The sequence below is a fragment of the Arvicola amphibius genome, chromosome 9 (genome assembly GCF_903992535.2).
Source record: "Arvicola amphibius chromosome 9, mArvAmp1.2, whole genome shotgun sequence".
Lineage (NCBI taxonomy): Eukaryota > Metazoa > Chordata > Mammalia > Rodentia > Cricetidae > Arvicola > Arvicola amphibius.
Genome location: NC_052055.2, coordinates 92,468,571 through 92,494,279, shown reverse-complemented (window position 1 = coordinate 92,494,279; position 25,709 = coordinate 92,468,571). Strand labels below are relative to the sequence as shown.

Genomic DNA, 25,709 nt, shown 5'->3' with positions numbered 1-25,709 from the left:
TGGTGTCTGAGTTCTCTTTCTATTGTGGTGGGAAAGCATCATGACCAAGGCAACACAGAGAAGACAGGGTTTATTTGGGCGTTATTATCCTTTTGGAGGGATAAGAGTTCATCACCATCATGGTGGGGAAGCTGGCAGTAGGCAAGTATGGCGATGGGAGCAGCAAGCTAAGAGTTCACATCTTTTTGGGTTTGTTTTTATTTTCAGGAGAGGTTTTCTCTGTGTAACAGACCTAGCTGTCCTGGAACTAGCCCTGTAGACCAGGCTGGCCTTGAACTCACAGAGATCTGCCTGCCTCTGCCTCCCAAGTGCTGGGATTAAAGGCGTGCGCCACCACCGCCCAGCAAGAGTTCACATCTTAAACTGTAAGCAGGAAGCAGAAAGAGTGAACTGGGGTTGGTGGGAGGCTTTAAAACCTCAAAGCTCATCCCAGGTGACATATTCCAAGTAAGGCCACAACTCCTAAGCCTCTTTAAACATCATCACTGGCTGGGGACCAAGTATCTAAACACCTGAGGATATGGCAATGTCTCATTCAAACCACAACAATTTCTGAATAGCTGAGGTGCCATACTGTGCTACATCATGTAATAACTAGACAGGACCTTCCTTCCCTGTCTTTACTGGGTGTCTTAGCATTTTGCCATTTCATCAGCCCCAAAGGAATTCCCATCTCTTGGCTTTCTGAGTACAATCCCATTACTGGCTCTCTGAATCATAGCTCCCTTTCTTCATGATTTGTGACCTCATTCACTAGACCACATTCCTGAATGAAAAATGAGGTTCCCTCAGCCTCCATAAAAGTCCCTGTTTAGCCTTGACCCTCACAAGGACAGGCTCATCCTGCAAGTACAGCTCCCATCATGAGAAGCAAAGAGTGCTATCCTGAGAAGCACGGGGACCCCCAGCTAACCCAGGCAATAGGGTTGCTCAGCCTACCTTAGACCTAACCCCAGCAGTAGCACGGCCAGGGCCACATCTCTGGAAAGTTCCCATGTCAGTAAGCATATATCACTTTTAGATTTCTTGAGTGAGACATTTAAAGCAGTTTCTAGACATACCCACTCACTGTGAAATTCCAATGGGTGCATCCTTGTACCACAGAAACAATACAAAAGATATGGGTGAGCCGGGCGGTGGTGGCGCACGCCTTTAATCCCAGCACTCAGGAGGCAGAGGCAGGCGGATCTCTGTGAGTTCGAAGCCAGCCTGGTCTACAAGAGCTAGGTCCAGGACAGGCTCTAAAAAAGCTGCAGAGAAACCCTGTCTTGAAAAACCAAAAAAAAAAAAAAAAAAAAAAAAAGAAAAGAAAAAAAAAAAATATGGGTGGCCTCTGCTTTGCCTTTACTTCCAAACTGCATGGCAGACCACTTGAAATGACTAAGGTTACCTGGAGGGAGTCTCCCTTTCAGTTTCCTTGAATTCCAAGTCATAGAGCTGTCAGCATCCTCTGTGGAAAGTGCAGAGAATTCTAGACACTCTGTTCTCTCAGCAAAGGCGTGGAATCTGAAAGGCGAAAGGTGTTCTGTATTAGGCACATGCCCGCCAACGCTCAGTCAATTTGCTGTCTTTGGTGCTCCAAATCTTGGTTTTGTTTGTTTTGTTTTCTCGGGATTGGGTCTCACTATGTTGCCCTGAAATTCTAGGCTCAAGCAATCCTCCTGCCTCCATCTCCCAAGTAGCCGGGACTAAGGTATACAACACCACACCCAACTGCAAGCCTCTTTAGAACTTCCTATTCTCTGATTTCCCTATGCCTTGTCTTGTCAACTTTCACAATCAAAGCCTGGCAGAGAGATGGCTCAGCTCAGTTTGTCGAGCAAGCATGGGGACCTGGGTTCGGATCCCCAGCTTATAAAGCCCACATATAAAGCCAGGGTTGGAGCATACATCTATGATCTCAATACTGATGAGATATAGACAGATTCCTGGAGCTTGCTGGCCAACCAGCCCAACTGAATCAGTGAGCTTCAAGTTCAGTGAAAAGCCCTGTCTCAGAAGAAGAGGTGGCAAGTGACCAGGAAAAATGCACAGCATTGACTCTGGCCTCCATATAAAGCTACATGCACATACACAAGAATGGTTTGTGACTTTTAGTGGTGTGTGGCTTCTCATTATATTAATTAGCTCAACCAATGGTATTTCTTGCTCCTAGGAAAATGATAGTTTGTGTTATTTTGTCTCTAAGTCTCTATAATGTTAACATAGCTTTGATGGCCCAGGCATCAGATGGGGTACCCCATTAGCAGCCAGTAGCACCGACTGGCTCAACACTGAAAGCTGGGGGTACAGCCGACCTTGACTAATTTGCCTATTGCTGAGTGGCCTCAGTCAAGCGTAACTCAGCAAACACATACTGCCCCAGGTTTTGAGCTTAAGAGCTTATGAAAAGAATTCCTGTGTGGGCAAGTTTTGGGGGCCTGCCAGCTGCGAGTGTGGTCCAAGGAACAGCAGCAGTGTCGCCTGGGAGCTGGTGAGAGATCTGTTATCCTGCCTGGACCCGCTGAGTCAGCACACGACTCTAACAAGATCCCCAGAGGATTTGTCTGCACGTTGAAGCTTGCGGCTGCTGGTGTGGCACAACACGATGGGCCTGTCTCTCTTTTTCTTTCTCCCTCCCTCTTCTGTACAGTTGGATCACAGGCCCTCACGTACACCAGTGAGCTACATCCTCAGCCCCTAAACTGCTTCTGAAACTGCTTACTGGAACCCAGAAAGTCAGAGATAAGACACTAGTCTCTGATTCCCAAAGGTGATCTCTGGTTCTCAGGTGATGCTCAGAGATCAGCCTCCGCTTGTCACTGCTCATTCAACTCAGGGATTCCTGCTGCTGCTGGACCACCTGGAGTAGACAGATGGGCAAACAGAAGTGGAAGCAGTCTCGGGGCCTCCTGGATTGTGGAGATTGTGGATAGACTATCATTTTCCTAAAGACTTTCTGGTGAGACTCACACAGTAACTTGGTGGCAGTGAACAAGATGGCCTCATTCCTGTGGCCCTGAGGTCCCTGAAGCCGGGGCACCCAGCCTTGCTACGCCTGCCTTCTGAAGGCACTTCGCTGAGCAGAAAGGGCAAGCTCTCTTCCTTTGGTGACTACCTGACAGGTCAAGGTGTGTGTGTGTGCGTGTGTGCACGTGTGTGTGTGTGTGTGTGTGTGTGTGTGTGTGTGTGTGTGGTGAGGGGGAGGGGTAGCCTGTCCTGGCAAACCCTGAACCCTAAGTGCCAAAGCCTTGGATGACTAGAACTTTCTACTCTCTAATCTCTTCTCCAGATTAGAAAAGGGAACAGGGCAGACATTCTAATCTCTAATGGGATAAGACACAATTGTGAAAGGCTCTTTGGAGCGTACTTCTATATCACAGCACCCACACCCACGCTGATGGCTCTACACAAACACAGCCTTGGACACTAGGGAGGTGAGATTCAGAGTCCAGTTGGAGAGCTCACGGCCTAGGCAGCCAGCGAGCTAAACCCAGAAAGCCATGCTGTTTCCAGTTGGATATTCACTGCCCTCTAGCTGGGCCCAGGAGCCCAGAGCACAAAGGAACGGCAGAAGGCATGGTGTGTCTGAGCCTGCACTACAACAGGCAGAAGCACTAAGGGTTGTGCACGGGGCTCCTTTGTGAGGGTCCAGAGCAGGCAGAGGATGGAGAGCCTCCCCCTGACCATTTCATGCGAACCTGCCACCCTGCAAGAGACAGTCTAAAAATGCAGCAGATGAATCAGTGCTGCCTGTGGCATGTTGTTCCCCCCCCCCCCCCCCCGCGCTGAACCTCCTGGAGAAAGTTCCCTGGGAGATGAGAAGCAAGGACAAGCCAGAGAGGGAATCCTGCCAGCTGTCTTTCTCTCTACCCTGGAGAGAGTGGATGAGGAGCCTCTTTTGTGTATTTGGGGATACTTAAGATCTGAGGGTCAAAGCCCTGTGCCTGGTGATTTCAAAGTGGTTGAAGAGTTTCCAGAGTGGTGAGTTCAGATTCTCACAGGTCTTGTTGCACATGACGAGTCCTGACCTTCTTCAGACATGGAAAATCGGGGTTCCTAGAACTGTGGGCGAGGACAGCCTTTCCACCAACTCTATTAGGCAGAATGATGGGTGAAAATATGTGTTTCCAGCTTGCCTTTGGTGTCAATAAAGGCTGAGTCCAGGCCTCGATATCATTGACAATTTCCTCTTATTTAATATACAATAACCTGTATGTCTACAAAAAAAAAAAAAAAAAAAAAAAAAGATCGGCTAATGTGAAGAACTGCAGTGAGCTATGGATGCAGAGCTATCTCCAATTGTCCCTGTCTGGCGTTGAGGTGACAACTGTCCTGAGCATGAGACCCTGTAACCTCCAGACAGTACTTCCTATCTCTAGAAATTAGCTGACTAGGGCGGGGAGCAATCTCTCCAGTCCTAAAGACTCCAAGACTTCAGAACAGAAGAACTGGATTGATGTATGATAAAGTAAGGGGTACACAAACCATGGGGACTGTGCACAGGGACACACTGGGTAAGCCTCTAGATTGTAAGTGGGCCACCCCCCCTCAGGCCCTCTCGAGTCCATCTTCAGCCTACCTGCTGTAGGTCTTGGCGCTCAGATATTTCAGGAAAGCTACAGTTTCTTCTCTTCTGGCATTGAAGGACACTGTGCAGACTGGATACGGGATCTCCAAAACCCTCTGGAGAAGAAGCTCCTGGGAATCCTCTGGAACATCCCCCACCACGAAGTAGTAAATGGCTTCGATCTGCAAGACAGAGGCACCGATGGCAACGCTTATCGACCCGTCATATGCCCCAGACTTGCGCTACGCTCATCAGCAACACATTTCCTAATTGCTGCAAAAAAGAGAGGACAGAACTAACAGAAGCTATGGTCACTGTCCTGTGATGACACCGAAACACAGGCCAGCAAGTGAATCATTCAAGGTCTCTTGACAACAGCCATGGAGCTGTGGGATAATGCTTCTGTACACTGTAAAGATTTGTCACTCGTATTATTTTAATAAAATGCTGATTAGCCAGTAGCCAGGGGCAGGAAGTATAGGATGAGCAATCATACTAAGAGAATTCTGGAAAGAGGAAAGGCAGAGAGCAGACGCCAGATGCAGAGGAAGCAAGATGAGAACGCTGTACTGCGCAAAGGTACCAAGCCACGTGGCTAAACATAGACAAGAATCATGGGTTAATTTAGGTTGTAATATCTAGTTAATAATAAGCCTAAGCTAACACGTCAAACAGTTTATAATTAATAGAAGCCTCTGTGTGTTTCTTTGGGACTGAACGGCTGCGGGACCAGGCAGGAAAGAAACTTATGTCTACACTATGGTTCTTAGGTGCTACACAAAGAATATAGATGGCAGATTTGGAGAGCAGCTGCCTCAGTTACAGCTGCCTATAGTTACATAGACAAAGAGGCAAGGTTGTTTTCAAGAAAAAAAAAGAAAATTTTGGCCCAGACAGCTGCTGAGGGCAGGGAGCACAGTATTATCCTCTTCCCCAGATGGTGCAGAATTCCGCAGCACAAACTCATCCATTGTCAGTCTGAGGTGGGATGCGGAAGAGAGGGTGTATTCCCAGTTGGTTCATCCTCTTCTCTCTCCGCACTAGGGAAACACACACCTGGGGAGATGAGGCCATCCTCATTCCATGCTGCTGGTTAGGGGAAGGGTGTGCCCACCTGGCTCTGCTCCACACAGCCGTGCCAGAGCACAATGCCCAGTGGACAATCCACGTCAGAAGCAATACACACACAAGCACAACCACATACCACACTCACACATACCCTCATACCAGATCCCACACCACACACACACATGCATGCACTGCATATACTGCACACACACACACAACACACACATATACATAATTAACACATATACCACTTATCACACATACACCAAACACAACACATGCACTACATACCACCCCTGACACACACACAATACCACACAGACACACACCTCACCATACCCCCCACACCATACAACATAGTACATATACACCATACCCCCATACAAACAGACACACCACACCACACATATACACCATACCCCATAGACACATACCACACCACACATAATACACATACACAAACCATACTACAGATACACCACACACACTACAACCACCACATGGTAACATTACACACATACACATATACCATCACCACCACACAGACACACAACACACCACATACATCACACAAACACAGACTACAATACACCTTTATATGTTGGTGTACATTAATTATACAAAATACCAGATTCCTTTAACATTGTTTCCATATATCTGCCTGGTATATATAGAGTCTGATTACTTCTACCCTCTCTGTTACCCTCTCTTATCTCCCCGCTTGTTCCTTGTCCCCTTCCTACTGTAGATTGGATGCAAAATATTCCCCCACTGACTCACTTGTTTTAACACTCGGTCCCCAGCTGGAGAAACAGTTTGAAAAGTTCTAGAAATCTTAAGAAGTAGAGCCTTACTGAGGCTAGTAGGTCACTGGAGGCAGGCTTTGAGGTGTCATGGTCCCATTCTACTTCCTGTCTGCTCTCTATTTCCTGACTACTATAAAACATGTCACAGTCCTGCCACCATGCCTTCCCTGCAGTGACGGACAGTAGCCCTTCTTAAACTGCGAGCCAAATAAACCCTTCTTTTGTTGAGCAATGAGAAAAGTAACAGATACACCTCTTCTGCATGCACCCGCCCCAGTTTGAGCATCTATGACACGCAAATGACTTACTTCCTTGACCACAGTGACATGTCCATCTTAATCCAGGAATTCTGGGAGATGCACATCTTACCAAAAATAAGTCTTCTTGGCATAACCCAGGGATATGTAAAGCCCGCCAAAGGGACCCATGAGCTGTGTTCTCAGTAGTACCCCACCAGATCTTCTCCTGACATGAATGCATGAACTCAGGAAAGTGACCTATCTTTAGGTCAAAACAATGCAACTTATCCTAGTGGCTTGGTTTTCTGAGCTTTGGGGATCTACGCTAATGTGTGTATGTATATTTTACAGAAGTCTTCAGAAGTACCAATCAAAGCAAGCCAGGAATATACACCATCTGAGCCTGTCTTTCAAAATCACCTTGACTGATCACTTCTACATAGAACTGGGTAGAGGTCTCCACAAAGGCACTGCGAGGGTGAGAAACAAGCATCTTCGGGCCCATGACTTATTTATGCTTTAATCTCAACCCCTTTATGGGCTGAAGCTAGTCAACGGATGTTTCCCCCTTAACTTTGAACCTGGTAGAGGGGATAGACTCATGATTGGCTGTCCAGTTGGTTAGGAACCTCAGTCTGCAGCACAACGAGCATACTTGGTGTCTGAGGGGAGCAAGAAGAACAGGGGTAGCCAAGGACACAGGTTGGGAGTTAAATGACCAGAGTGAGAACCTGGACCAGACTACCTCAGCCACTACCTCCTCTAGCAGGCATAGAAAAGCCCCACCCCCCTCTCATAGCTCTTCTTCTCCAATCTGTCAACACTAGCTCCCAGAGTTTTACAGAAAGTACCTGCTAGGAAATGAAACCTAATGAATGCTGTAAATCTCCTCCCACCAGACATCTAGCAGGCAGAAGAAAACAATCCAAGAAACAGCATTCCATCAAGTGTTAAGTTGACTGAATTGTTTTGTTTTGTTTTTCCAGCGAACACATCCCAGGCCATTCCTCTTCCTAGCGTGACGCAGGCCTTGCGCCAGCCAGGTGTATGGATGAAGCATGGTTGCTCACAAGCGTTTCCCAGCTGCCTCTGTGCCCAAATTTAATGTAGGAATATCCTCTCACAGGCATCTGTAACGACACAGGGCCTGAGCACAAGGAACAGACAGAGTTCCTTCTAGGGTCTGTGAGAGCAAAAGGGAGACAAGGACCGAGAGATGCAGAGGGCTGCGCCCGCAGTCTCTGCCAGGATGCTGCACTGCTGCTGGCAATGGCCCAAGAAATGGAGACTCTCGAGCCGAGATGTTTTCCTCTTGAGACGTCACTGAACCGAAACCTGCCTTTGCTGCACTGAGGAGTGAGCCAAAAGCTCCTGCAATTGTTCCACATAAAATAGAAGGGTAAGCGGGGGGGGGGGGGGGGGAGGTGGTTCAGCCCTTTAAAGGGCTTGCAGCTCAAGTAGGGGGACCTGAATTCGATCCCCAGCACTCTTGCAAAAGTCAGACTCGGTGCTGAGTGCCTATAATCACAGTGCTTTGTGGTACAAAAATGGGGGACCCATAGGGTTCACTGGGCAGATAGTCTGGTCAGTCATAGAGCTCCAAGTCCAATCACAGACCCTGTCTCCAAAAGCAAGGCAGAGAGCAGTTGAGGAAGATACGTGACATCTGAAGACCTCAGGCCTTCTTAGAAAGGTACACAGGTGTGTATCACCTGCACACACACACACACACACACACACACACACACACACATTAGGATGGCACCTTTAGGTTCTGTTTCAGTCTGGATCATTACATGGCAACCTGCATTCTGCCCAGACAAAGAGACCTTGGCATCTATTTTCCTGACATCAGCTTCGGAAGGAAGAAAAGAAAGACACAGACAGGGAGCAGCTGCTGCTACTCCAGCTACCCTCTCTGCCACCTGTCCAAGCCGGCTCTCATCCCAAAGCCTTGGGCATACAAATCTTCTCTCCTCAAGAAGCACAAGCAGCCCAAAGCACAGCAAGGAGGCTGGCAAAGACTGCCTCTCTCTTCATAACACTGCAGCATTTAAACCATCCCCATACCCGGGGCTCTAACTCCTGGTCCTCCCCATTTCGCTGACATTTCCTTCTTTGGGCCACTTTGATTCTCTGATTCCCTGCATGGTGATGCCTCCTCCTTATAGTCAGTATTGGGATCCGCTCTAGACCCCGCCCCCCACCGCACTGGACCATCGCTATCTGCCCTTCCAGGTTTTAAGGTCTATGTTCAGCCCATCACCATCCATGTCTCTTGTCTCTTCAATTGAAAAACAAAACAAAACAAAAAAAAGCCAAAAACCTTGGTTCTATGCAATGTGTTTAGAACCAGAACCCCTTGGAACTATACCCAGCCCCCAAACTCAACCTTGATAGTATTGCCTTTTCATTCCTTCACTGACCAATAAACATTTCAGCAGCCCTGATTAGGCATCAGGGACACAATAGAAAAATTTTACACCTGCCCAGACTGCTCTGAGGAAACAAATGAGTTGTCAGTTTTACAGACCGATGGTTTTGCAATCAGCAGGGCAGGCCCCTCGTGGGACTGGGGGATTCTATCTTTAATTTACTCACTTAGTCTCCCTGTGAATATGATTTAAAAACCCCCAACTCCAAATGTACGCCTATCAGGTACATGAAAGGCAAATTGAGATAAACAAAAATTAGAAAGTCAGGCATCCTGCAGGGCAGATGGCCTTCTGAAAGCATGAAGGAAACTCCTCAGACAGCTTTCATGGGCAACCAAGGCCCAGGACTCTGCTGAAGAGCCCTTTCTTTCCAAAGACCCTGTGTGCTCTATGTCTGCAGGTTTCCAGGGCCCGCTGGTACCGCGGAAACCCTGTGCTGGCCAGAACAGCTGGGCTCTCAGGACCCCCAGTCCTCACCTGCCTGATGTTTCCTCAATAGCTCCCAGGCTGCCCTTCCCACAAACCAGATCCTTCAGCATAAGATACAGTGATGACCCAGACTTCAATTGTGCCTTGCGATTGCTAGTATTAAAGACACAGTTTAAACAGACCCCTCACATTCTGCCTTGGCTCCTCTTAAATACCAAGACCCATGCTCAGTCCTCTCTTCTTGTCTGTTCTTCTGGTTACTAAGCCCAATACTGAATGAGACCAATGGTCTCCTCTACAGATGGGCCTCACATAATACAGACTTCCATATTAATTTTTGGATATTAATGTCTATGAGTTTCAGGGCCCATGGATGGAGGAAGACAATCCAAAGTAGGTTGTCATCAGTAGGAAAAGTCTAGGTGGTGCAGTCATTATTCCAAAAGTAGCTTGACATTTTCATCTTTTTTATTCCTAGCAGACTACATGGATGAATTGAAACAATGGATGGTCACGAGAGGCATGAAGCAGAGGAGTGGACCTTTAGGGGACCCAACCTACCCTACCATGCACATGCATACTGGTTTTCACTCTTACACAACACAGAGCACGGCACTTTCTAATACACAAGACAGCTGTGCTACTAGGATTTTCCTTGAGATCACCCACAGGTAGAGACTCTTGATGAAGGACGTCTGTGGTTTGTATATGTTTTTATTTTTTATTTATTTATTTTTTTTTTTTTTGGTTTTTCGAGACAGGGTTTCTCTGTAGCTTTGAAGCCTATCCTGGAACTAGCTCTTGTAGACCAGGCTGGTCTCGAACTCACAGAGATCCGCCTGCCTCTGCCTCCCGAGTGCTGGGATTAAAGGCGTGTGCCACCACCGCCCGGCGGTTTGTATATGTTTTGTGCTTGCTTTAGGCCACAGGTTGAATGTGGTGGTCAGTACCTGTGGGCACCTTTCTCGGGTCTTCTTCTATAAGGATGCCCCTGGCACTCAATGGGCTGTTCATATTTTCTAAAGTAGGAATGAACCCAGGAAAAACAAAGGAGGAAATCAAAGTAATCTGGAGACTGGAGTCATACCAGATGGCCAGAGTCAGAAGTGATCAATACAGTCAAGTCCACAAAGAAAGAGCATGCTCATTGGTGTACACACACACACACACACACACACACATACGTGCATGCATGCACACACACGTACATACATGCGTGCATGTATGCGCACACCCACCCACATACACAAGTGCACACATGCGTGCATGCGCACATACCCACATACACACACACACACACGCACATCCAAAGCCTGGGAAACATTCCATTTTGAATGCTTATTAAGACCCAGACACTTGGAATTTTGCAGATGTCAAAACAGACTGGAAGGGCCAAAGAACAAAGTGATTCGTATTTGGTTCTTCTTTAATGGAAAACATGTGTTCAGCGGGCTTTGCGAGCGGGAGAATGTGTTCCCAATTTCAAACCATCACCTTAGTGTTGATAAACATGAGCTGGTGGCCAATGGAGGAGTGCCAGCATTTATTTGTTTGTTTGTTTTGTAAAGAAAGGACTCCTGGATACAGCTACATAAAGACCGAAACCTACAGAGAGCCCTGCCTTCCAGAAGAGAGGAAGCAAGCATTTAGCATCTATATCTCAAAGGCAAGTAGACCTCCACCTCCCACTCCGGAGGAGCTGAAGCTGGCTAAGGAATTCCTCCCAGCCAGAGAAATCCCTTGCCCTTATCTCACTTTCTTCAAGGGTCCCATCGCCAGAGCAACTCAAAGAAACATGCCTTGTGGCTGAAAGAGATGCCAGGCACTACCACCTCTTACTTGCTTGTCTCAGGAGAAGTTTTATTATCAAAGGTCCCAATCAAAAAACATACGTCAAGACATCAGAATGTGTCATAGGTGCTGTCTCGGTTTCATTACTGTCGCTGAGATACAGATACCTTGACAAAGATCAATGTAGATGAGAAAGTCATTTACTTGAGCTTACGGTCCCTGGTTACAGCCTATCACCGCAAGGAAGTCATGGTGACAGCTTGAAGTAGCTGATCACATGACATCCACAGTAAGACCAGAGACAGATGAAATGCATACATGCATGCTTGCTTGTGCTCAGCTCGACTTCTCCACTCTTACGTAGCTCAGGCCTCCCTGCCTAGGCACCAGTGCTGCCCACAGTGGGCTGGGTCTTCCCGTAGCTACGAAGACAATCCCACACAGACATGCCCACAAGTCCAGCCCAAGATAGACAACTCCTTATTGAGATTCTCTACTCAGGTGGTTCTGTATTGTGTCAAGTGGATAACTACAGCCAACCATCATACGGGGCTCATCAGCTTAGATACACATAATAGATCCGTGCGTGAAGAGAAGGAACTGGGAAAGATCCAGAACCTGGGTGCTGGGGAAACCCTATTTCCTTGTTCTCAGGATTCTTTAAGAAGTCTCCCAAGCTCTCTCCATGACTTATAAGATAGGAATTCATTTCTCTAACCAGCAGGAGGGCAACAATAGAGCTAATATGTTACAGAGGCATGGCATGGCCACACCCTGTGTGTTTTCTTCAAACTAGCTACACAAAGTTCTGTAATGACCCCACAGAGAAACTTGAGTAGGCTCACTGAACAAATATGTGAGCTTCGTTTTGATGTTTTCAACTCTGCCATCACTAAAGCTTATAGTCTGATTCCTATCTGAAACCTGGAACATGCTTCTAGACTGGTGTGGGTCCAGGGGTGAACAGGATTACGCTCTGGGGACCGTGCTGGTTAGTTCTGTCAACTTGTCACCATCTGGAATCAGCTGGAAAGAACTTCTCAGTGAAGGATTATCCAGATCAGGTTGGCCTGTGGGAATGTGGGGGCATTTTGATTACATTAATTGATATAGGAAGACCCAGGCCAAAGTGAGCGGCATTGTTCTCCAGGTTTGGGTCCTGGACTGTATGAAAGAGAAGGTGAGCTGAGAGTTACTGTGGGTTATCTCTCTCTCTCTCTGCCCTTGACTGTGGGTGCAATGTGACCAGCTCCCTCAAGCTCCTGTGGCTGTGGCATCCCACCTATGACAACTGTAGCCTGGAATCATGAGCAGAAATAAAAAATTTACACCATGTCTTCCCCAATTGTTTGTGGTTGGGGTATGTTATCATAGCGACTGGAGAGGAACCTGAGGCAGGTACTCTCAGTGGTGGTGCTAGGAGACCCAGATCAGCAGTGGGAAGACACAGAGTATGCAGTTAAGTTTGATGACCTGGGCTGGCCATGGATTCTGACTTACAGTTTCATCTTTCCCAGCTTCCTGCAGAGCATCCAGGCAGTTAACCTCTCCCACAGCCACTGGCTCAAAAGCCATTTTCTCCACCCAGCTGATGGCGGCAGCTATGGAGTCTTCGGTCACAGAGGTAGCACACTCCTGCCATTTCACTGGCTCTTCAGAAACCCTGAAAGGAATCATGAGTAGCAGTCACCAGGCCATGATTAACACTATCACGGAAGTGTAGGCCTTTGGTATCAACCAAAAGTTACCTCAGTGAGAAAGAAAACCAAACTGCCAGGCCCCTGAAGGTTGGCGTGAAAATGCATGAGCCAGTTCAGACACTTCCGTCTTGTTCAGGAAAGTGTACTGAGTGTAATGCGTGATTTCAAAGCGCTATGACTTCCCATGGGCATAAGGACCAGGAGACCCGACTGGAGTGACACAGAAACAAACAAAAAGGTACACGTGCTTTCAAAAGACTAAGAGAGTGGCCGAGGAGGTGGCCAGTCAGTAAGATGCCCATTGGGTAGGCATGAGAACCAAAGTGTGCTTCTTTAGCACCCACATCAAACACTGCAATCCCAAAAGTGGGGAGTCAGAGACAGGAGGATCCCCAGGGCCCGCTGACCATACAGTACGGCCAACCAGTGAGCTCCAGCTTCCATGGAAGATGTTTCAAACGCGGGAAAGAAATACAGTGAAGAGTGACTGACAAAGGCAGCTCTAGCCTCCACACGTCTGCACACACATGCACGCGCACAGGGTAACTGCACATCCACACACCAACACTAGGAGAAAGTATTTTCATAAACAGGCAGGATTATGAATCTTCTCTCAATCGCAAATTCATAGCAACTTACAGTATTATGGTTTACAAGTTGGTAGCGACTTATTGTTCTAGAGTCTATTCCCAGTGGCATTGTTCTCATGATCCTGCCAGTCTCACCAGCTCTGCTTTCTGCATCAACAATAGTACGGGCTTTAAAATCCTGAGAACATTTGTTTAAACCGTTTATTTAGGGTTTAGAAATGACTGAAGGGCATCCTCACCTCAGTAAGAGGAACCATTTGAATTTCTCTGTGTTTATAACATTAAGTAAATTGACTTGACTGCTGCCAATGCCCCATCATCACAAGGACCACTGCCTCATAGCTGTGTCCCCTTGCTGGGGCTTCTCTGGGTTGAGAGGTCTGACTGAGTGGCACGCACGCTATGGTAAAGAGTCCGAGAAAGGAAAGGTTTTGTGCACATCAAAACTCCGTAACACACCTGGGTCAAAAGTCAAGATCTGGACTACAGCCCCATCCACAAAGGTGTCCTCGATTTAGATAAAAGCACATTGTTCAATAGAGAACTCAGGCACATTTCCCTCCGCCCACTCATCCAGATGTTTCTTGTTAAGGAGATGCAGCCACTCATGTGGCTGAGGAGTTAGCACTGCGACCCACATTCCTGTGGCTCCAAGAATCCATAAATAATCAATCATGAAAACTCTAAAATAAGTGAAATTCTAGAAAGGCAACCACCTGTTGTTCCAATGAAAAGGGTTTAACTCATAAGAGAGAGGCCAATGGGTGTCACAGATTCAGTCTGGAAAAGAGAGCCAAAGTTGGGGCCTTTAATCGTGTTATCCAACCTAAAATGGGGCTCACACCTACAATACATACACACACATATATGCATACATAATATGAATATGTAATTCATATTCCCATATTTTGACCTTCCAGTGGACTGAAGAAAAGCAAGCTTCTAAATCTCTCTCTACATGAAATCCTAAGGTGCCCTGAGAAAAGCAGATAAAAGTTCCCTGGGATTCATTATTCATCGTGGGTTTTCTGCTGAAACTGTATATTCTGCAGAATTAGGATAATCCTCCTCCCTTGCCATCAGGCTAACTGTGTTAGCGCTGCTCCTTAACTCTGAATACGTGCAAGTCTGTATGAGTTTTCACGGAGACCAATGTTTCCCCTGGGAACTCACCAGATGATGTTGAACTTGGTGATGAGAGCCACCTGCTCCCGGAGGACCATTGTCAGCGCATCCTGGCACAGATTGAGCTCCTCCGTCAAAATGTCACTGAAATCCAGGACTATGGTGACACTCTGTTCCAAGATGACACCAAAAATCTGCCGGCTCCTGCTGGTAAGCCAGCCCATCCGCTGCTTATAGCTCTCCACGGCCTGTGTTAAATGCTCCACAAACCGGTGGATCAGCTCTGACTTCGCTGTCAGCTGAAGGAAAACACGAAAGAAAACAATCAAAAAAAAAAAAAAAAAAAAAAAAAAAAAAAAAAAAAAAAAAAAAAAAACCGAGACAGTAGCCAAATAAGCGGTTAGAACGGCAGTCACGGTAATGCAGCTGGAGCCATGCATCTAGAAGAATTCTGTAGGTGGCCCTTCAAACCCCACAGGACCCAGGAAGATTCCAGTCTCTCAGAAAGGTAACGTGATCTCTTCAAACTGTAGTGGGGGGGGAGATGAGAAGAGCTTTCAGGGGTTTTATCTTTATAATATATAAAGAATACCAGAAAACGGCCAGAGGCACTTTGAAAACTAAGTAGAAGAAAGAAAACTCAGCCAAGACAGATTTTTTTTAAAGGCTCAGTAAGAAGTTTTTCTGTGTAAGACACTGCAAACTATTTCTGCAAACATCTCCAATTCCTTGTAAAAACAGCAGCAGCTCGGTTACTCACTCTAAAGATTGTAACTTGTCGCTCTGTCCTCTCCCTCCTACGCCAACCTCGTCTGGACCTGGCTCACCCAGTTACAGCCGCCACTGATACCTTCAGGATGCCCCCAAAGGTGACAGAGACTAGCCGGCAACTTCTTGTGTGTACACCTCCTTCAAGCAGACCCGGCAAGCAGACCTAGCACAATCTAATCTGCAAGGCCTTTTTAGAGAGCAGAGGCAGACAACAGAAAAGAAGAACGAAAAAGTTGTGGCCTCGGCTATGAGAAACCAAAGTTTACAAGATCTGGTAAAGTCTTTTCCGTACCCAGTCTGCAACTCTCTAAGTCGCCCATTGAGCTCGCGCCTCATGGGCCAGCACCATTTTTCGGCGGCAACTTGGTGCTAGAGACTTTGCGCATGCTCAACAAGTGCTCTTCCACTGAGCCACGCCCCCAGCCCCCGATACATCTCGTTGCCTGTTTCAAGAAGCTTCCGGAACCCACGTTATGAGACCCGTTGTGTAATATTTCCTCCACTGTGGAGGAAACTTGATAACTGAGCTGTAGGGATGCAGCTTTGCTCATCACCCATGCTTGGTACATTGGGCTTTTTCTCCCCATGATGCGGTTGCAATTGAGACTCTCACGCTCCTTTGAGTAACCCGTACATATCCACTGGTTCACTAAACTAGACGAGGATGGAACCCTTTCTTTGGTCTGTAATCGGTGCCCTGTCTGGGATTAAACATGTTTGTTCGCGTCTTTTAAGAAAAGTCACAGCACTGAAAGATCTCAGGAGATGTGGCAGTGGATTTATGTGGACGAAGACATCTGTTCTGCTGCTCTGTGGTGATTTTAGTGTGGACCAGTTAAAAACGGCTATAGTAGACCAAATTCAGAAGAGCAATTTTAAAATACTAAATACAGTCAGCCCTCCCTATCCACTGGGTTAAAATTCACAAATTCAATCAACCTAGGGTGGAAAATATTTTTAAAACTGAACTGCATGTATGTTGACTATGAACAGGCTTTTTTATTGTTATTATCCCCTAAACAATATGATTTAAGATATAGTCACACAACATTTATATCGTGTCGAGTATTATATGTTAACTAGAGACAACTTAAGGTATAAAGGAGAATTGAATAGGTTTTAAGCAAATTCCATTTTCTACTATAACTGAATTGAGCATGCTGGATTTGGGCATCTATTGAGAACTGTGATGAATATTAGTTGGCTACTTGACTACATCTGAAATTAGCCAAAATCCAAGCAGTTTCCTGTGAGGGAATTTCTTGATTGGACCAAGATAGAAAGATCCGCCCTAAATCTGGGCCACACCTTCTGGTAACCGCCCACATGAGAGGACCCTGAAGAGAGGCTTTTGTTTTTGCCTGCTGGGCCCCCCACTCTCACTGGCAAGTTCATCTATACTGTTGCTGAGGCGCTCCTTTGCTGGGGTTAGAACCCACTTCTTCAGACTCCCAGTGTAGACTAAAGACCAGCAGCTCCTAGGAATCTCCGGGACTCCGGCGTCTGACGGACTGCCGAGACATCTCGACTCAGGAATGAAACAACTATAACTTCTTGGCCTTCCCATCTGGAGGTGGTCACTGTTGACAAGATGAACCTCAATCTGTAGCCACTATAATAAGTCCCCTTTTAACAGCTATGTTCTATCTTCTGATCCTATTCCTTTAGACAGTCGTGACTAACCCGGGGGTCCCGGAAGGGCCTCTGTGGACTCCAAGGGATGACTGTATTAGGACACAACAGTCCTGATGACGCACAGATGTCCCTTGACTTTTGTGAACCTCTACTTCTGTACAAGACCATGAAGTCCAGGTGTGGGTCCTGCTGTGATGTGTGTGGTGGACTCAGCTCCACCTGCCAACAATCTCCCTAGTCCTGCATCAGGTGACTTCAGAGAATGCTGTCCTATTGTCTCTTCTTCACTCTCCTTTTCAAAGTAAGATGAAGAGCTGGTAAGTAATCAAGAGCTGATCATCCGTTTCTGATCAAGAGCTTCCTGCTCTTGGCCTTTCTTACAGGTGTAAGATGGAGTCTCAGAGTTGTTTGGATTTGCATTTCTCTGATGACTAAGGATGTTGAACATTTCCTTAAGTGTCTTTCAGACATTTTAGATTCCTCTGTTGAGAGTTCTCTGTTTAGGTCTGTACTCCATTTTTTAAATTAGATTATTTGCTCTTTTGATGACCAATTTCTTGAGTACTTTGTATATTTTGGAGATCAGAGCTCTGTCTGATGTGGGGTTAGTGATCTTTTCCCATTCTGTAGGCTGTCGTTTTGTCTTTTTGACCATGTCCTTTGATTTACAGAGCTTTTTAGTTTCAGGAGGTCCCATTTATTAATTGTTTATCTCAGTGTCTGTACTACTGGGGTTATATTTAGGAAGTGGTCTCCTGTGCCATCTTACACCTGTAAGAATGGCCAAGATCAAAAACACTGATGACAACTTATGCTGGAGAGGTTGTAGGGAAAAGAGAATACTTCTGCATTGCTGGTAGGAATGCAAGCTGGTACAGCCCCTTTAGATGTCAGAGTGGCGATTTCTCAGAAAATTAGGAAACAACCTTCCTCAAGACCCGGTAATGCCACTTTTGGGTATATATCCAAAGGATACTCAATTGTGCCACAAGGACATGTGCTCAACTATGTTCTTAGCAGCTTTGTTTGTCATAGCCAGAACCTGGAAACAACCTAAATGCCCTTCAACTGAAGAATGGATAAGGAAAATGTAGTATATTTACACAGTGGAGTACTACACAGAAAAAAAATGACATCTTGAATTTTGCAGGCAAATGGATGGAGCTAGAAAACATCATTTTGAGTGAGGTAACCCAGACCCAGAAAGACAATTATCACATGTACTCACTCATATGTGGTTTTTAAACATAAAGCAAAGAAAACCAGCCCACAAACCACAATCCCAGAGAACCTAGACAACAATGAGGACCCTAAGAGAGACTTACATAGATCTAATCTACATGGGAAGTAGAAAAAGACAAGATCTCCTGAGTAAATTGGAAACATGGGGATCTTGGGAGAGGGTTGAAGGAGAGGGGAGAGGAAGGGATAGGAGCAGAGAAAAATGTAGAGCTCAATAAAAATCAATTAAAAAGAAGGGGAGAGCTTCCTGCTCTCATCTTGTTCAGGCCATGGGCTTCCTTCCCCTGCTGCTTAACCACAACTTCATCAAAGAAGACCAGAAGCCGGAATCTCCGTAACCCCTGGGATTTTTGTTTTGTTTGTTTGTGTGTTTGTTTTGGTTTTTCAAGACAGCATTTTTATGTGTAGCCTTGGCTATCCTGGGACTTGCTCTGTAGATCAGGCTGGTCTTGAACTCAGAGATCCATCTGCCTCTGCCTCCTGAGTGCTAGGATTAAAGGTGTGTGCCACCGTCTGGCTCCCCCCCCCCCCAACTTTACGTGACTCAGGCCTCTTTCCAGGAGACCTGACCAATGAGAGAACTCTCTCCACGAGACCTGACCAATGAGAACGCTGACTGTACCTACGAGACCTGACCAATGAGAACGCTGACTTACGTTGTACAGCCTGCCGTCTTCTGCCGTGTAGAACTGTGGGAAGAGGCCGTCAGCATACCGAGAGGTCACGAGTCTCCTCAGAGAAGTCACATAATCTGCAGTGTTAGAAAGTCAAGGCGGTAAATCAGCAAAGCTTCTTGTGTTGACTTTCGAAATTTTTCTCAGTAATTTTTAATTTTGTTATTCTGTCCCAAGTCATAAAGCCTTTGCAAGAACAAAGGACAAATATAAGTGTGGAATCTTTGACATCATGAATGAGTAGGGAGGAAGAATGGGCTCCACTTTGTGGTTCTTTCGTTGTGGGGTATTCACCAGAGGAGATTGCTCAGGCATGGGTAGAAGCCAAAAGAAAGTCTTCATTACCCTGCCCGCAGCTACACTAGGTGCCCAGGATCCCAGAATAGCCCTGGGCCTTTCTCCGGATGGGTTTTTAAACATGATAACCATGTCCTAGGTTGACATACCTCAGTTAGCAAGAACAGCCAGAAGCAGAGCTACAGGAGCCAAACAGCAAGGCTAGTACATTTAGAGACTTTCCCAGGACTATGAGCTTTGATGGAATAGATCCTTGTTTTCATTTTTGGCCGGTGGGGCTGTCTACACTCTGAGTTTACAGCCCAAATGACATTTCCAGTATGGTGTCAGTTTAAGATCTTGGGAGCCTACTAATGTCTGGGGCCCTGTTACACTTTTATCTAGAACAATTAAGGCAGTGTTCAAATTCACAACATAAAAATTGTGCTTAATGCCTGGAATTTTACTGAAGGTTTGGACTTAATTTACAAAACTTAAAAAAAAAAAATTACCAGGCATGGGTAACTCATTCTTTTATTTCTCACACTTGGGAGCTGGAAGTAGGAGAATGAGGACTTCAAAGCCAACCTGGCGTAAATACATATTAGCCTGTGTCAATAAACCAAAAGTAGGGGCATACACATGCACACCTGTAAGCACACAGGAGCATGTACGCTACACACGCACATACTACTACACACACATACAAATGAACATTTCAAAATAAAAGGTTGTTTCTTTGATTAACCAAAAATAATGAGTAAATGTAAAATTTCAACTAAGGTACTACCTACTGCTCGAGTCTTGATTCATGACTTAGTGAAATGAAGTGAGCAAGCCATTGATCCAGGAGAGCCAAACATGGTGCCAGAACCACAGCAATTGGCCGAGGCTTGAGAGATGTAGGTCTATGGAAGGCTCAGTAGCTGAACGGAATGCACGCGGAGGTCTGTGTCAAATAACTACTGGATTATTTGCTCAGCTGTGCAAACATCTAGCTGCATGCACTAACTGGCACCTGCTGTGTGTCAGGAGCAGTGCATACTGGATGGGAGTATGGTGTTGCCTAAAATGCATTTCTAAACACTTTATGAAATTTCCAGTAGACCACAGAGCCTCTCAGGATGAACTTTGATGGTGGGGGAAGATGAAGTAAGGCTTCACAGAGACATCCTTATAATGATGATGTGACGAAAGTTGCTGACGTTCAACCCCAGAAATGGCATTCTTGACTCTAGTACTACCTTTGCCCTGACTCTAGGGAGTCCCCTATCTCTGCCTCCTCATCATTAGGGTTGCAGATGTGTGCTGCCACACTGGCTTTCTATGTGGGTACCGAGGATCCAAACCCAGGAATGCCCAGCTCTGAAGAGGGAGGAAAAACACTTTTTAGAAAGAAAGAGTCTGAGCCTTGGGCCTCTTGCACCTGAAGGAGCCATCACTGAAAGCTCTGTTCTGCCTACACCTGAAGGAGCATTCAGTGGATCCACAGCCCTCAACTACACCAAATGGAGGAAGAGGGACCATCTGGAGCACAGGCTCCACCTATACCGACTGGAAGAAGAGATGGGTAGACAACAAGGTAAGAATACACTCAACAACATAAAGTACAATACGGCACCCCCGGAAACTAGTGGTTCTACAAAAGCAAAGCCTGAATGACCATCCCAACACAGATGAAGTGGAAGAAAACAACCTTAAAAATAACTTTATGAAGATGATAGAGACCCTTAAAGAGGAAATGAAAAATTCTCTTAAAGAAGTGGCATGACGCCGGGCGGTGGTGGCGCACGCCTTTAATCCCAGCACTCGGGAGGCAGAGGCAGGCGGATCTCTGTGAGTTCGAGACCAGCCTGGTCTACAAGAGCTAGTTCCAGGACAGGCTCCAAAGCCACAGAGAAACCCTGTCTCGAAAAACCAAAAAAAAAAAAAAAAAAAAAAAAAAAAGTGGCATGAAAGACAAACAAAAATAGGAAGAAATCAACAAATCCCTTAAAGAAAACCAAGAAAAAGGAATCAAACAGATGAAGGAAACAATTCAAGACTTGAAAACTGAAATAGAGGCAATAAAGAAAACACAAACTGAGAGAAATCTGGAAATGGAAAACTTGGGTAAATGATCAGGAACCACAAATGCAAGCATAAACAATAGAATATAAGAGATGTAAGAGAGAATCTCAGGTGTTGAAGATATGATAGAGGAAATAGATTCATTGGTCAAAGAAAATGTTAAATCCAAACAAACGCTTAACACAAAATGTCCAGGAAATCTGGGATGCCATGAAAAGACCAAACCTAGGAAAAATAAGGATAGAAGAAGGAAAAGAAGCCCAACTCAAAGACACAGAAAATATATTCAACAAAATCATACAGAAAAATTTTCCCAACCTAAAGAAGAACATGCCTATGAAAGTACAATAAGCTTACAGAACATCAAATAGACAGGATCAAAAAAAAAGTTCCCTCGCCACATAATAATCAAAACACCAAATAAACATACAGAATAAAAAATATTAAGAGCTAAAAAGGAAAAAGGCCAAGTAACATATAAAGACAGACCTATCAGAATTATACCTGACTTCTCAATGGAAACACTGAAAGCCAGAAGGTCCTGGACAGGCATTGTGCAGACACTAAGAGACCATGGATGCAAGTCCAGACTACTATACCCAGCAAACCTTTCAATCACCATAGACAGAGAAAACAAGATATTCCATGACAAACCAGATTTAAACAATGCCTAGCCACAAATCCAGCTGTACAGAAAATACTAGAAGGGAAACTTCAACCCAAGTAAGTCAACTATAGCCACCCAAACACAGGCAATAGATGACCTCACAGCAGCAAATCCCAAAGAAGGGAAAGACCCACACAATACCAACAACAACAACAAAAACAAAAATAACAGGAACTAGCAATCACTAGTCATTGATATCCCTTAATATAAATGGACTCAACTCGCCTATAAAAACACACAGGCTAACAGATTGGATACAAAAACAGAATCCATCCTTCTGCCGCATACGAGAAACACACCTCAACCTCAAAGACAGACATGACCTCAGAGTAAACAGCTAGGAAAAAAAATTCAACCAAATGAAAACAAGAAACAACCTGGTGTAGCTATCTTAATATCTAACAAAATAGACTTCAAACTAAATCAATCAAAAGAGATAAAGAAGGACATTTTATATTTAATCACAGAAAAAAATCTGTCAAGAGGAAATCTCAATTGTGAATATCTATGCCCCAAATACAAGGGCACCCACATTTGTAAAAGAAACATTACTAAAGCTTAAATTACACATTAAGCCCCACACAGTAATAGTGGGAGACTTCAACACCCCACTCTAAACAATGAACTGGTCTGCCAGACAGAAATTCAGAGAAATAAGGGAGCTTACAGGTAACACGACCCAAATAGACTTAACAGACATTTATAGAACATTCTACCCAAACACAGAAGAACATACTACCTTCTCAGCACCTCATGGAACCTTCTCAAAAATTGAACACATACTCGGTAACAAAGAAAACCTCAACAGATACAAAAAAAATGGAATAAACCCATGTATCTTATTGGATCACCATGGCTTAAAGTTAGAATTCAACACTAACACTAACTTTAGAAAGACCACAAACACATAGAAATTGAACAATGCTCAACTGAATCACCACTGGGTCAAGGAAGGAAAAAAGAAAGAAATTAAGGACTTCCTAAAATTGAATGAAAATGAAAACACAACATACCCCAACTTGTGGAATACAATGAGATTAGTGTTAAGAGGAGAGTTCATAGCTCTAAATGTCTACATAAAGAAGCTGGAAAAAAATCCACACTAGTGAATTAACAAAACACATGAAAGCTCTAGAATAAAAGGAAGCAAACTCATCCAGAAGGAATAAATGACAGGAAATAATCAAATTAAGGGCTGAAATCAGTAAAAATAGAAACAAAGAAAACAATACAAAGAATCAGTGAGACAAGGAGTTGATTCTTCGAGAAAATCAACAAGATTGACAAACCTTTATCCAAACTAACCAAAAGGCAGAGAAAGAATATCCAAATTAACAAAATCAGAAATGAAAAGGGGGACATAACAACGGACATGGAGGAAATACAAAGAATCATCACGTAATATTTCGAAAACCTGTACTCCACAAAATTGGAAAACTTAAAGGAATGGACAATTTTCTGGATAAGCACTACATACCACAATTAAATCAAGACCAGATAAACAAATTAAATAAACCTATAATGCATAAGAAAATAGGAACAGTCATCAAAAGCCTCCCACCAAAAAAGCCCAGGGTCAGATGGTTTCAGCCCTGAATTCTACAGGAATTTCAAAAAAGAAATAATACCCATACTCCTCAAATTGTTCCACACAATAGAAACAGAAGGAGCACCACCAAACTCTTTTTAAGAGACTACAGTTACCCTGATCCCAAAACCACACAAAGATGCAACTAAGAAAGAGAATTACAGACCAACCTCACTCATGAACATTGATGCAAAAATGCTAAAAAAAAAAAAAAATACTGGCAAGCTGAATCCAAGAACTCATCAGAAAAATCATCTACCATGATCAAGTAGTCTTCATCCTGGAGACACAGGAATGGTTCAACATATGAAATTCTGTCAATATAATCCACCATATAAACAAACTGAAAGAAAAAAAACCACATGATCATTTCATTAGATGCTGAAAAAGACAAAATCCAACGCCCTTCCTGATAAATGTCTTGTAAAGATCAGGGGTACAAGGAACATACCTAAACATAATAAAAGCAATATATAGCAAGACAACAGCCAACGTCAAATTAAATGGAGAGAAAATCAAAGCAATTCCACTAAAAGCAGGAACAAGACAAGAGTGTCCACCTTCTCCATATCTGTTCAATATAGTACTTGAAGTCCTAGCTAGAGCAATAAGACAACAAAAGGAGATCAATGGGGTTACAAATTGGAAAGGATGAAGTCACACTTTTACTATTTGCTCATGATATGATAGTATATATAAGTGATCCCAAAAATTCTACCAGGGAACCACTATAGCTGATAAACACCTTCAGTAATGTAGCAGGATACAAAATTAACTCAAAAAATCAGTAGCCCTCCTTTACACAGATGATAAATGGGCTGAGAAAGAAATCAGAGAAATATCACCCTTCACAATAGCCACAAACAACATAAAATATCTTAGGGTAACTCTAACCAAACACACGAAAGACCTGTATAACAAGAACTTTAAATCTTTGAAGGACAAAATTGAAGAGGATATGAGAAAATGGAAAAATCTCCCATGATCATGGAGAGATAAGATTAACATATTAAAAATGGCAATCTTACCAAAAGCAATCTACAGATTCAATGCAATACCCATCAAAATCCCAGCACAATTCTTCACAGATCTCAAAAGAACAATACTAAATTTCTTATGGAAAAACAAAAAACCCATGATAGCCAAAACAACCCTGTACATTACAGGAACATCTGGAGGCATGACTTAAGCTCTATTATAGAGCCACAATAATGAAAACATCTTAGTACTGATTGGCATAAAAACAGACAGGTGGACCAATGGAATCAAACTGAAGAACTGATATTAACCCACACACCTATGAACATCTGAATTTTACAAAGAAGCTAAAAATATAAAATATAAAAAAGAAAGCATCTTCAAAAAATGGTGCTGGTATAACTGGATATCAACATGTAGAAAAATGCAAATAGATCTTATCTATCGCCATGCACAAAACTCAAGTCCAAATGGATCAAAGACCTCAACATAAAGCCAACCACATTGAACTTCATAGAAGAGAAAGTGGGAAGTACCCCTGAACGCATTGACACAAGAAATCACTTCCTAAATATAACCCCAGTAGCACAGATACCGAGAAAAACAGTTAATAAATGGGATCTCACGAAAGGACATGGTCAACAAGACAAATGGAAGCCTACTGAATGGGAAAGATCTTAACCAACCCCACATCTGACAGAGGACTGATCACCAAAATATACAGAGAACTCAAGAAAATAGACATCACAGGGAGGGCGGGAGCAGGAGGAGTGAGGGGGAGACTGGGATTGGTATGTAAAAACTAGATTAATTAATAAAAAAAGAAACTAGATATCAAACTGCAAAATAATCCAATTTAAAAATGGGGTAGAGATCTAAACAGAGAATCCTCGACAGAAGAATTCAAATGGCTGAAAGACACTTAAGGAAACGCTCAACATTCTTAGCCAGCAGGGAGATGCAAATCAAAACAACTCTGAGAAGCCATCTTACACTGATCAGAATGGCTAAGATCAAAAACACTGATGACAGCTTATGCTGGAGAGGATGTGGGGTAAAGGGAACACTCCTCCGTT

The 25,709-nt window shown here is 44.5% G+C and overlaps 1 protein-coding gene across 1 annotated transcript in view; it reads right to left on the bottom strand.

Moving 5' to 3' along the window:
• Positions 1 to 25,709, bottom strand: part of Vwa3b (von Willebrand factor A domain containing 3B) — a 182,890-nt gene that overhangs the window by 138,714 nt on the left and 18,467 nt on the right. The window contains exons 2-6 of the mRNA XM_038343822.2: positions 19,037 to 19,131; positions 14,781 to 15,031; positions 12,818 to 12,980; positions 4,562 to 4,731; positions 1,391 to 1,506 (exon numbers count right to left, since the gene is read on the bottom strand). Coding sequence (XP_038199750.2) covers positions 1,391 to 1,506; positions 4,562 to 4,731; positions 12,818 to 12,980; positions 14,781 to 15,031; positions 19,037 to 19,131 — 795 coding nt within the window. The remainder of the gene's footprint in view (positions 1 to 1,390; positions 1,507 to 4,561; positions 4,732 to 12,817; positions 12,981 to 14,780; positions 15,032 to 19,036; positions 19,132 to 25,709) is intronic.